Source organism: Ipomoea triloba, chromosome 3 (assembly GCF_003576645.1).
Source record: "Ipomoea triloba cultivar NCNSP0323 chromosome 3, ASM357664v1".
NCBI lineage: Eukaryota > Viridiplantae > Streptophyta > Magnoliopsida > Solanales > Convolvulaceae > Ipomoea > Ipomoea triloba.
This window is the reverse complement of record NC_044918.1, coordinates 2,035,645-2,049,620: the sequence shown is the minus strand read 5'-3', so window position 1 is coordinate 2,049,620 and position 13,976 is coordinate 2,035,645. Positions and strand designations below refer to the sequence as shown.

Sequence of the window (13,976 nt, the reverse complement as noted above, 5' to 3'; positions counted from 1 at the left end):
AAAACAGGTTCATATTTGGGTTGATACTACTGGAGATTAGGCCCTGGATTATTGGTCTTGGGCCTCCGTATGGTGACATTTGTGTGCCTACAAAATGGGCTTACACTTGATATTTTTTACGCACTACACTGGGCTTGTCAAGTGAATACATATCTAACATATACTATATGGTTATAATGAATAAAATGTTCAGTAGACCATAAAGTAAATAAGCCTTATAGGAATTGAGGCCCAGTTAAATCTACATTTGATCAAAATAATATGACATTCAATATGAATTGTTCTGTAAATAAGCCATATAGGAATTGAGGCCCAGTTAAATCTACATTTGATCAAAATAATATGACATTCAATATGAATTATTCTGTTTTAACGGGACAAATTATATTATAAACTACTGATAAATGTTCAAAGAGTAAATATCCAAAATGGTCCCTCGACTATAGCATAATTCACAAATTGGTCCTCGACTTATGATTTTAACCAATAACATCCATGACTTTCCAATTTTTACCCAATGTGGTCCTCCGTTAATAAGGGCGTCAACTCGCCGTGAAACACAAGGGCAGTGGCGTAATTTCACAGGCTTCCCTCTTCTCCCTTAACCCGGTCGTTATAAGCTTCGTTATAAGCTATTGAAGAAGCCCTAATTGTTCTTCATTGTTCAGAGCACTGCAAACTTGGCTTCAATTCGGAGAGATGCAAGGCAACTACACCCAAGACAGTTACGGTTCCTCAAGCAACCACGCGACATTTCAACACGGTGAAGTAATTTCGAATATGCATTTACAGAATCTCGACTTTGAAGAACGCAGAGAAAACATACCTGGACAATAGCTTCCATCGTTGATACGACCTTGTGCTCCTACCCACGCCATGTAGTCAAAGAGATGTCGACGATATACACAGAACAGGTTAGGTTTTGTTCATTTGGGGATTTCGACGAAGAGGAACAGGTTAGGTTTTGTTTAATTAAGGGATTTCGACGAAGAGCTTTTATCAAATTAGGTTTTCTGATTTGGGGATTTTGGCGTCCATACTATACTTAGCGAAACAGGTAAAGGAGAACGCGGGAAGCCTGTGAAATTACGCCACTGCCCTTGTGTTTCACGGCGAGTTGACGCCCTTATTAACGGAGGACCACATTGGGTAAAAATTGGAAAGTCATGGATGTTATTGGTTAAAATCATAAGTCGAGGACCAATTTGTGAATTATGCTATAGTCGAGGGACCATTTTGGGTATTTACTCATGTTCAAATTTAGTATACAGAATGTTCATTAAAATGTATTGAAGGTTCATTTTTATATAGTATATATAACAAAAAAAACATTCAATATATTAAAAAGAACATTTAGTAAACTTTGCAATGTAAAACATGGTCCACCGGTATTCAGATCTCAGACTATAAAACAAAATATAAAACAAAATGCAATATATTTAAAACAAGAAGCAAGCAGTAAACAAGCTATGGTGAAGTTAAACTAAGCATGCTTTTGAAACACTTACCTGGGCATAACAATGTGATCCAGAAGACTTCACCAAAAGACGTTAACTCAAGTGAAAGAGTTTCGAACTATTTAAACTTGTCCTTCTGCCCCTTCTGAAATTCAACTAAACCACAAAACAATCTCAGGGCATTGATTGCATACACTCATTCTTCACTATTCACTGTAAAACACCAACTTATTGAAGGAAAGAACGACAAAGGAAGGACATACCTTTTGTAGCCTTTCAGGCATCCTCGTATAATGACAGAAGAGCAAATGCAGAGGATTCAGTTGTTGCCATCCATTAAAAGAAACACTTATGTAAGTATTAAAGATGTCTCAAAAAGATGAAGTCAAACACACCACATGAATCACAGCTGTTTTGCTGGCTAAATATCTGTGAGTCAGTCAGAGAGTTAGTAGACTATGGCTTGGGTACCAAATCCCAGGTCAGATGTTTAGGTTGGTGTAGAAGCAGAATAGTTTTTCATTGACAACCCAAAACTTTGACAATTTTGCCAGACCAAATCACAGCACCAATCACACACATAAATCAGATTTTTCCCTCCCCCACATACTCATATGAATCCTCCATCTGTCAACAGAATCTTTTGACTTAATCTCCTGCTAGACCAGATCCGATCATCATTTTTAGAAACATGATGCCTGTAATTCAACCTTGGATCATTTTTTTTTCTCTTTTGGCTGCAACTAGAAGTTGACATGTGGCAACATCTAACACACTAACATCCTGGAATTATACAAGTTTAAAGAGTAATTAACCTATGCTATATTACATGTTTTATAGTGCACGTACAATGCACGAACTAATAATAACCCCGTAAATTGAACGCTTAGGAGAGACATTAGTTTAGGAGTTCAATATGAAATTGATGTGGCAAATACACTGGGATTTCTAAATACGCTTATGTATAGTCTACGAAGTAGGTGCCTGAACTAGGTTATCTTAGACGGTGGGTTGGACGTTCCCGAGCTAAGATGTATTGTCAGTGAGAAAATTTAAAAGTCCCTCCTCAAGACATTAAATCCGTCTTATATAGAGGGTTGAAACGGATACATGTTGAGAACTCGGCATGTTGGCCACCTATTCTGCACGCATCGGCCTCGAATGGAACAGTCTCAATTGGTCTGTGTGTGCTAAGATTCCTGACCTCTGATCTGCATTATTGGGATGTGATCAATTGAGATGGTCAACTGCTCGGTTTAGGTTAGTTCTTTGAATCATGAAGGCTATGGGCTCGAGGTAGATTCAGTAGTATGAGGGGAACTTGATGTTTGTTATTCCAAACCATATGAGTCAGTTGATTTTATTTAAAAAAAAAACTATTACCTCAATCCTATTTTGGATGTCTGATTCGTTTAACGAGGCTTGACTGAAGTTATTTTTAATCTAATTTGTCATAATATTAAGTTTAGCATTAATATATAAAATTTATATATTTAGAAACTACATTAAAAGTACTATTAAACACAAAAAATTAAATTTAAAAATAATAAAAAATTACTAAAGAAAACAAGCAATACTTCATCCATTCATGCAAATCATGTGATTGGCCATATTGATGGCATGCTACTGTGTTCTTAGACCGAGGGCATGCCGTTTTTTTAGCAGTACAATTACTCTATTAATTCACACGACAGAGGCGCTAGCAGTTAAAGAAGTTTTGTCTTGACTTAAAGAAGAAAGTTGGCAACAGGTCATGGTTGAATTGGATTGTCTCAATGTGTTGTATTTTGGTAATACACTTTGAAATAGTGTCATTTCAATTTAAGACACTTTAAAATAGTGTCCTTTCTTTTTTTGAAAAAAAAAAAATAGTGTCCTTTCAATTTATCCGTAGATGAGCGAATATGCTAACCCATTCTCTTGATAAGGCTGTAGATTCTCAAACTGATTTTTCAATTTTGAACTTTATTATTTCAGTTGTATCCAACACTTATTATCATTTCTTAATATATGAGTCAATAGTAAGCACAAAAACATATGAATCAGTTAATTTTTTTTTAAACTATATCATAAACCCCATCAATCAAATCTAGTATATATGATTATATAGGGTATTATTATAAATCGTTACAATTAACACCGAATACAATTTTTGTTTATGGCCCTGCTTGATAAAATAGATAGTCTATCAGCTAATTTTAACTTATTTGACCACTATTAACTATTTGACTTTGTTTAAAAATTAATATAAGTGTTTGGTTAATCAACTTATTGTAACTCGAAAATGCTAAAATTCAAAGAGTTGCTCAAATTAACTTTTTCAATTAATTTTTTTAGAAAAGAAATTATATCAAACAACTATCAACTAACAACTAATTTATCAAACACTTTCCTACAATCAACTAATGTTATCAATTAGTTATACCATCTAACCTAATCAGCTAACAATCATTTATTGGTCAACATTATTATTGTATAAACACAAAATTCGTATTTAATTTGTTATTTTTTATTTTTTTAAAAGTGAAATAAAGTTGATCCGTTTTAGTAAGGTCGGTCTTTGTTAAATCGGGAGAATTATGTATTGAAGTCTGAAGACGTCATGAACGTGATTATGTTATACTTTTAGAATATATAAAAAAAAAAATTGATACCGAAGTCTTTCGGACCAAAAAAATTGTTTTTCTTTTTTGTTTTCCGTATTCTCAGTCTTCTTCTCCGTCGTGAAGCCTCGTTTCACCTTTTCGATTCACTTCTCAGTATCTATGAATTTCCTGGTATAGGAATCATAGAAGCACTGCAAAATCGCTAGCCGATACATACATACTATACGCGCGCGCACATATATATAGCGATATTGAGGCGTGGATGAACTGAGATGGGGGCGGCCGGCTCGAAACTCGAAAAGGCCCTTGGAGATCAGTTCCCAGAAGGCGAGAGATATTTCGGTCTGGAGAATTTCGGTAATACTTGCTACTGCAACAGCGTGCTACAGGTTCGATTTTCCTTCAATAGAGTTTCAGAAGTACTCTGATTTTGATTTTGCGTCAATGGATTAGTGATACCGTTTTCGTTTTGGTTGCATCCATGGATACTGCTCGTTATTTATGTGAATTTGAAACTTTTTTCTGTATATTAACTGAATCAAAAGTAAATGAACGTGTTTTTATGTAGATTTTAGAGAAATGACTGGCAGATCATAATCACAATGTATAGCTACGAATGGATCCTTTTTATTTGATAGAAAGCTCAAATTTCACTATTCTTGTGAGTTGTGATTCCTAACTCCAACAAAGACACCGGCAAGTTAGTCAATTCTTGTAGTCAAGTATAGTAGTGGTTGCTGATATACTAATTTATGCTTTTTTACAAAGACTCTATCCTTTTTTTTATTCCCTAGCTTGCTTTATTTGGTCTTAGTGTAGGTAAGATGAATTTGTGGAGCATATGGAAGGATCATATTAGAAATGACTTCTATGTAATGTAGAAGTTGCATATATTGAAGATAAATTAAGAGATGAGAGATTTAGATGGCTTGGACATGTACATTTAATGTAGACCTTTTGCCTATGGGTGCCTTTGTTGAGTGATAAGATGCTAGTGGTTGTCAGGCAGTCAGGCTCAGGCTAGGTGAGAAGATTGGTAGGTTAAAAAAGAAAATAGGATTTTTAATTTGGAAGTGAGAGATTAAGATGTTTAATGATGCTACTAGTCTTGTCGACTGATTACCCTGAACTTGGTTGGCTTGTTCCTTGTATCATATTATTGGTTGGGAGAAAGAGATCGCAATGTGAGCTCTGCCTTCATATTTTAGAATAAGCAGGATGAGATCATATCTGAAGAGCATGTGTGAAGTCCAACAATTTTATAAGGCATGAAGATAAGCATATATTCTATTGAGTAGTATGTGGTTATTTATTTATTTATTTTGGTTGGCGGGTGGGTCTGAGGGGGGATGCTGTGAGTAGTATCTCCTAATTTCCAGCAGAGCATGTTTATCTAATGGTTACTTTAAAAAATTCTCTGAAAGAGCTTGGGATCCAGGGAAGTGTCTCATGAATGAAGTTATAGAACTTGTTGACCACATTGTGAAATGAGGGGTTATTGTGTAGGATGGTTTTAAAACACAACCATGAGCTATTGTAGTTCTATTCTTTTACTTAATCATGCTTAAGTTTTCCTTCTATAACCCATTAGGCATTCTTGACATGTCTATGTGATAGACTGATAGTAGTTCATTATGATGGATGTGCCTTTCTGGTGGTATATGCTAATTATAGCTTTTGAAGAGGGAGAGGAAATTGGTGGTGGTCGGAAGGGGAGGAGGGGTTAATCTAACTTTTCTGATGCCTTATAAACAATTCCTTGTTGACTACTCTTTGTTTGAGTGATTTCCATTGTGTGTGTGTGTGTGTATGCATGTGCCAACTATGATCCTACTTCATTTCACCATACTCCACTGAAAAATGATTGCCCATTTCTTCATGCAGGCTCTCTATTTCTGTGTTCCATTTAGGGAGCAGCTTTTGGAATACTATTCTAATAACAAAACCCCTGCTGATGCTGACGAAAATCTTTTGACATGCTTGGCGGACCTATTTATGCAGGTACTTAAGATGTCTGTCAGAATTTAGATTCTTATGCCAATTTCTTATTAGGGTTCTTCTCAAGTATTTATATATATCCTGTTTTAGTTCCCAAACTATAGTAGTATTTCACTTGTAGGATCCAACTATCAATTTGGATAAATATGGTTTCCTAACTACTAAAAGTTGACAACAAAGTTCCTCTGCTAATATGCTATGGTTCTATCATTGACCATCATGATGGGACCACCTTGTCCAATTTCCGAGGACTATTCTGTCTGATTTAAAATAGTTGAATATTGAAAGTGAAATACACCTATAGTTTGGGGACTAAAACTAGAAATATTTCTATTTTTTTAATTTTTAGAACAGCAGTAAAGAAAAAGTTATAGCATTCCAGAGAAGAATCCAAGGGCAGGGTGTGTGCCATGTTCTGTATATGATCAAGAAATTTGGTTTATCATTCAGGATTGTATTATGAAGAGAATACTGATGACATTTTGACTGCAGTTCCATAAATGTGTCCATACCATAATGATCTGAAAAATTGCTTCTCGTTTTAAATCATTCTGTACAGCGCAGTCTAAACGTGCTCTCCGAACTGTGCTAACTGTAACACAAGTTTTAGATCCACAACGGATGTGTTACAGACTGTTAATAAATAACTTTAATTCAAATTCATCAAAAAATAAATAAATTTTAGTTCATGTTGGTAGTTATAGTTTAAAAGTATGATACTCCGTAATAGTTATATTATTTTGCATTTGTTGAATCTATAAGTAAACCTACTTATAATACATAAATACTTGTATCATGGTGTATAACAGTTAACTTTTTTACTTCTCTATTCAGATTAGCTCACAAAAGAAAAAAACAGGCGTTGTTGGTCCAAAACGCTTTGTACAGAAGCTGAAGAAGCAGAACGAAATTTTCCGCAGTTATATGCACCAGGTGTTGTGAGCTCTGTGATTTAAGATTATGGTTTGCATGCAAAATCTATATTGTCTTCTGTGATTTAATATAGAACAGTTACACATAAAGCAGTACGCCAGTACCCCTAATCAACTCTCCCCTATTCCCATTTAAAGAGTTTCACAATTTGTATACTGCTTGCCCAACTATTTAATTTGACTACCTCAACAAATGTGTATAGATCATTTAGCCCCAAAGTCTAGACTCATAATTGGTTGACTAGTATTGTGATATTTCCCTCTTATATTGAATCATTTATGAGCTTCACGGTGATTGCATGAACATTTACAAGGGATTCCTGAGGTTCCACTACATTAATTCTTGCCAGTATGTCTTAGTCCAGGTAACTGAACTTCCATACATATAGGCACATAACTAAAAAGATGAGTGGGATTGGAAATTGGGTGATTGGTTAGACAGTTAAAATAGACATGGTTAAAGAATTGGCACCAAGGTGGGTTCCATGGGTCCCACACTCCCACTCAATGAAGGCAACTTGAAATTGAATATGGATGGGGCCAGAAGTGCTAAGAGTGGATTGATCAATGTGGGAGGTTGGTTTGTTATTCTCAAGGAAATTGGGGGATTGGTTTTGCAGTTAAAGTGGGCTAAGTGAAAGCTTTACTGTGGAATTATGGATGTATGGGGGCTGTGAGAAGGGCTTGGGCTGGTCAAGGAGAAAGGCTTTCACAACATGGATGTAGAACTAGACCCAGAAGCAATTATAAATGCCGTTAATAGCAGGGGGAAGGATTGGAAGGGGAATCACCTCTCTTTCTGGACTGCGAAAAGCTGATCAATGGTGGACAAGAGGGGTGACTCGTACTCTTAGGGAAGGAAATAAATGTGCAAATCATCTGGCAATAATTGGCCAATTGAGTGAGGGGCAAAGTTGTTCTAGAGCACCTGTTGGAGAGCATCAGGCGCCTATTGATATTGGATGCCATGGGTGTTGAATCCTTGAGGTTCAACTAATAGTTTAGCTTGTTTATTTATTCTAGTTTTCATTGCTGATGGGGTGACATACTCACATACATGCCTTATTAGAATTTACAATGTATTTGTTTAGATATAATGGAGTCTAAGAAGTTTGTTTTCAAGATTCTCTTGATCCTTTGTTGGTATTCTTGGATTCTCTGCCTTGTAAGTTTAAGGCATTTGTGACACTCGAGTACTCAACCACACTGCTCTATAGAGGCTCATGTGTGATGCAAATTTAACCAGCAATCCTAGATTACTGCACTCATGTCTAAATCTATGTTTGTAGGATGCTCATGAATTCCTGAACTATTTGCTGAATGAACTCGTTGACATACTGGAGAAAGAGTCAAATGCTGTGAAAGGTGATCAAGAAAGTTCATCGCCAACCGAAAAGATTGCAAATGGACCAAAGACAGTCCTTGTCAATGGTGCTCAAAAGAAGCCACTGGTCACCTGGGTTCACAAAAACTTCCAGGTAGAGTTACTTGGCCTGTTATCAGTTTCTTTTTTATTCATATTTTTGGCATTTGAAAACTTATTAACTGTGATTGCATTGCCCGTTTGCTGGAAATTCATGATTAAGCCTCAGGCAAGTAGTGTTTTTTTTTTTTTTTTGGGTATTTTTTGTGCTGCTGGGCATGCTGTTGTGTGCATATTATTTCTTTCACAAAGAAAAGCATCATTTGAATCTTGAAAGTGGAGGTGAGGAGTAAGGGACACACTAAGTAAAAACCCCATACTCTTACCTTTTTCTAGAGAAAGACGGAAAGACCATACACTCCTTTACGGTGGCCAAAGAATAACACATGGGTGTGCTGTGCACACACAAGCACAGATAATGAAAAGGGCAAAGAAAAGAATAGATGCAATACGAGATATTCAATGATGGATTTGCTTCTACTAGAATACGTAATAGTCAATTTCTTTTCTACAACTTTACCAAATCTCATATTATCAGGGTATATTGACGAATGAAACAAGGTGCCTTCGCTGTGAGACTGTAACAGCAAGGGACGAAACATTTTTTGACTTGAGCATTGATATTGAACAAAACAGTTCAATAACAAGCTGCCTGAAGAATTTCAGTTCTACTGAGACTCTGAATGCCGAAGACAAGTTCTTTTGTGACAAGTGTTGCAGGTAATTTTTGTCAATTTAATTGAATTGATGAAGTCACCATGAATATTTAAATTACACGCAACTGTAATTTGAGATTCTTTCCAGAAACACATGCCACTTTGAACTGATCCAATGCATGGGAAAACCAGAGTGATGTCCATTCATTGGCTAATTAATACTCCTTTGACACTGCAGTTTGCAAGAGGCCCAAAAGAGAATGAAGATTAAAAAGCCTCCTCATATCCTAGTAATCCATTTGAAGCGATTCAAGTATATAGAGCAACTAGGGCGCTATAAGAAGTTATCTTACCGTGTTGTCTTCCCCCTGGAGCTGAAGTTGAACAATACAGTTGAGGATGCAGACACTGAATACTCTTTATTTGCAGTGGTTGTCCATATTGGTAGTGGACCTAACCATGGACACTACGTCAGCCTTGTCAAAAGTCACAACCATTGGTTATTCTTTGACGACGAGAATGTGGAGATGATCGATGAATCTGCTGTACAGACTTTCTTTGGATCAGCCCAGGAGTACTCCAGCAACACAGATCATGGTTACATCTTGTTCTATGAAAGAGTCAGCCAGGGCGCCACAAGCTAACAAAGATAAGATAAGCAGACTTAAACGTATTCCAATTTTGTGCACAATTCCTCTCATGTGGATGGTCTTATAATAATACCTTTGCTTCTCCCTCTGTCATTTATTCTAATTTATGTACTGGGATGAGATGAATTCATCGAGGTTGTTTTCGTGTACAGAGGTGGAAGACCACCGTACTTTACTTTTCCAACAATAAAAGGGGAAAAAGATGCATTGTTGTATGCAGTTCCATACACTGTTATTGCGGGCTGTGATTGTTTCACAATTTTTCTTTCCATATTTCTGCTCATCACTGGAAATTAACTCCTGCTAAATGCTAATGCACAGATTATTATAGGTAAAGTGAACTCAAATTCCACAATAACTCATTTTATTCATTCCAAAGTAACAAGTTTTCAGTTCTCTTGCTCCTGGTGTAACCCCAGCAGTTATATATTACAATGCTGTTATCTCGCAAATAACAGACTCTCAAAGAAAACAAATTATATCTAAGCCCCAGCTGCTCAAAGCCTTCTATGTGGGGGAAAAAAAAAACTAAATCAGATATCACTAACCAAACCAAAACAACTCAGCTCGATCAGGGACATAAATTCAGCCCTTTGGTGCAATGGGGTCTCCGTAATCCCAGTTAAAACTTATATTTTTCTCCTTGAGAAATTGCAGTAAGTATCTCTTAAGCCTCTAAAATCAGATGTATGATTCCAATAACCAAGTGCAAACAACCTTCATTAAACTCCACTTGTTAGTAAATGCCCACCAACCTAGGAAGATGAAACTTTTTTAAAATTTTCGTAACTTATTGCACTTCGAGAACTATCTTCATGAACTCGTACACAAGATAGCTTATAGCAGCAGATGGCAAAACCTGAAGGATAACAAGGCGGTGAGAGTATTAGTCAACACAATGGTTCATCCTCTTCCAAAAAAACAACAATAATTGTAAAGAATGATCTAAAGTGAAATGGGAGTTGAATGCTTCAACATTTTGTTAAGCATTAGTTGGTAATCTAGGTCATGGATTACCTGCAACAAGCTGGGAGTCAGTCCCGCATAAAGTGCAGGAATGCCACCTTGCTCAACAACCTTCGCACAAGTTGCCAGTGCACTCATCTTTGTAGCCCGGACCTGCATCTGAAGCTGTCTTCTTACAACTTCAAAGGGATATGTTGCAGCTTCAGAACAACAACCGGCAATGGCCCCATAGATCAAAGTTCTAATTGGACCCAGCTCCAGTTGTTCCAAGGCATTTAGTTCCTGACCTTGTTTCTTCAAATTTTGAAGTCGCTTCCTCCCTTCTGGTGAATGCAAATAAGCTGATTTCAAAATATCATAAACACCGTAAAAAACTGCACCTGACGGTGCCATGCTTATGATAGAAGGAACTAGCCCTTTGTAAAGAGAGAAGAACCCTTCAGTCTGGATCATATGGCGGAAAGCACCACTTAGGCCACCTAAGGCTTCCCCTCCAGGTGCTACCATTACTGTCCTGATCTGAATTGAATAAAAGATAGAGTGAAAGGAGAAACCAGTATAAGGAAGAATCTGAAAGTATTAGATGTTTTATAGTGGTGAACTACTTCATGATAGATTATCATTTGCATGAAGTGCTATTAGTTAAGCAATAAGCCAAATCAGAAATATTTAAACACTGAATAGGCCATGATCTTGGTCTCCAGCTGAAATTCCAGAGACTTTATTAAGTCCTTTGAAAAATGAAATCCCACTTTGCGAAGTAAAAGATGATCTAAACTCTAAAGCATACTTGGTAGTTTTCAAAAACCGCTCCACTACAAGATATCAGATGATGACATCAAGTCCTAGTAAATGGTACCAAACTAGCTGAGTAGAACATTATAGATGGCTGCTCAACTTTTCCCCGGCTGGCGGCTAGCAAAGTGTAATGGACAGTTTATGCATAGCTCAGACCTCAGAGACAAATTTTGAACTAAATAACAATAAAGTAACAATTGAAACTAAAGTGAAGTTCCACTACAGGATAACATATGACAAAAAGAAAGCCCAACATTTCAATCATGACAAGCACCAGCATGCAACAGAAATGTACCAGATTTATTAATTTTCTATAGGATGTGCCCTGGAGAGAAACTTTCAATGTATATTGAAAAGGCAATGAATAATAACTAAGTCTGTGGTTATAAAAGTTATTTTGCCCACAAAAAGTATTACATAATGGTTATGGAAGCCTAAGGATCTGAGCCAACCTAGTCATTTTTACCCCCTTGTTTGAGAAGGGTAAAACCCATCCTAATTTTTATTGTGTTAAAAATTACGGAGTAACTAGAAACCTTTACTCTAGAAAAAATTAGAAGTAGCATTCATACTAAATCTTAAGATATTACTCACAGTGTCCATTGGTATGCAGAGGACAGTAGCTGTTATTCCAGCTGCTGCACCAGCAATAAACCTCTCAACGTTAGTTGCCTCTTCGTTGCCAGATATTTTGAGCAACTGATCTCTATATTTTTCGTAAGAATAGAAGTTTATAGCCTTAAAAGGAGCAGTACGCAAAATATTGACAAAATTCCCTTTCCAAAATCCCTTGATCCCTTGAGTGGTTGCAATTTTCCTGACAAGCTCCAAAAGGTTCTTCTGTTCACCACGAACCATGTACTCCAACTTCAGTCTCTCCAGTGGTGCAACAAAGGTTCTGAACCAACACAATAATATGAAGTCCTTTAGAATTGTCCAGATAATATGCTCTATGAACTATATGCAAAGAATAGGCAAGAAAGTCATTACAAAATACAGTATACTTGTTAGCATAGCAGAGTTAGTGCTTAAGGAATGTCCAAAGTCAACATTAAGCATAGCAAATCTTAATAAAGCCAAACAGATGAAAAGAGGGATATAATAAAATTTGTTAGAATTACTATACTTCATTAAATTCTTGGAGATGAAGAATTTTTCCAACTTGCTTCATAACATTCCACTCTGAACAATCAAGTGAGCCCTATTCACAGAGCAAATTAAAGCCCGATGCACTCGGACTGATTTTCATTTGTCAGGATACATTATACAATTTGCAGTTTGAGGTACATCAACAATAAGTTGATTAAGAGAGATGACAGATTAAATCCTGAAATCATCACAACAGAAAAATAAGCTGCAATATCTATAATAGTAAGCGAGATTGCACGCATCTCTTTCAAGTGATGGAAGAGCATTCATATCAAAAAATCTTAACGTCAATTATTGCTAATTTCCAATGCATACGAATTTGCAATAGTAGCGGCCTAGTGCGATCACTTAACCATAAAATCATAAATAAAATTATTTATTACCTTGAAACCATGGCAGCAACAGCTCCAGCCCAAAGATGCTTCGTAACGTTCAAAGCCTGCTGACTTCCACTGCGAATCCCCGGCTTCTCTACCTTCTCATTCTCAATCTCCGGCAACACCTCCGCTTCACTTACCACGTCATTCTCCCCACTCCGCTCCAAAATCTCGTTCGAGTCCTCACCAATCCCTCCGTTCCCTCCTCTAACCGACAGAGTCACAGACAAGAACATTCCTCCACCGCCCCGCCGGGAAGCCTCCACTCCGATCCATCTGCGCCGATCACTCCGAGCAGCACACGAAACAGTATTCAAGGATGACGCGGAATATCTCCGATTAGTGATAGACGATACGAACGATGCCGGAACCGAATCCTCCAGAAACAACCCTCCTCCATTGAACAGTCCAATCGAATTCGAAGAATCATTACTGGAGAGTACAACTTCCCCGGAATCTAGCGCAGTCAGATTTCGAAACCAAATCTCCGAATTAAGCATTTGGAAAAAAAAAATTAAAAACTTCGGAAATGCTGATCAATATATATTACTATATATAGTAAGTATAAATGTAGGTAAATCGCATATGGTATACGAATACGTATGTATATTGCAGTTTTCTTCGGGGGCGAAGGAGGAGAGAGAGACTAGAAATGGGAGAGAAAACGGAATAAATAACGTTAGAATGAGGGTGACGGAACATGGTAACAGAGGCGGGGTTGGAGTTAGGTGACGACCGATGGCATTTGCGTAATTTCCCTGCTTTGTTTGCGTCGCCGGGCTTTTCTTCTCTCCTCGCCGAGAAAGCAACCTTTACCATATTAAGAGTCCAAATTTAGTTGTTTCTAAAAAAAAAAAAAAAAAAAAAGAGTCCAAATTTAGTAGTGTAAATGTCTTTCAATGATGATATAAAAATATAAATATAAATTACATTTATAAAAAATGTATTCATTGCCAAAGACCTT

The 13,976-nt window shown here is 36.8% G+C and overlaps 2 protein-coding genes across 2 annotated transcripts; one reads left to right on the top strand and one right to left on the bottom strand.

Annotated features, from left to right (window-relative positions):
* Nucleotides 1–4,111: 4,111 nt before the first annotated feature.
* LOC116013810 (ubiquitin carboxyl-terminal hydrolase 4) lies at nt 4,112–9,949 on the top strand. Its single transcript, XM_031253740.1, has 6 exons — nt 4,112–4,452; nt 5,948–6,064; nt 6,896–6,994; nt 8,283–8,471; nt 8,955–9,136; nt 9,311–9,949. The coding sequence occupies exons 1-6, from the start codon at nt 4,336–4,338 to the stop codon at nt 9,714–9,716; spliced, it is 1,110 nt and encodes a 369-aa protein (XP_031109600.1). The 5' UTR covers nt 4,112–4,335; the 3' UTR covers nt 9,717–9,949.
* A 120-nt stretch (nt 9,950–10,069) lies between these two features.
* Nucleotides 10,070–13,677, bottom strand: LOC116012245 (probable mitochondrial adenine nucleotide transporter BTL3). The gene is made up of 4 exons (XM_031251745.1): nt 13,019–13,677; nt 12,081–12,384; nt 10,740–11,207; nt 10,070–10,581 (listed from the first exon to the last, which is right to left on the bottom strand). Exons 1-4 carry the CDS (start codon nt 13,510–13,512, stop codon nt 10,513–10,515), a joined length of 1,335 nt encoding a protein of 444 aa, XP_031107605.1. The 5' UTR covers nt 13,513–13,677; the 3' UTR covers nt 10,070–10,512.
* Between the last annotated feature and the right edge of the window lie 299 nt (nt 13,678–13,976).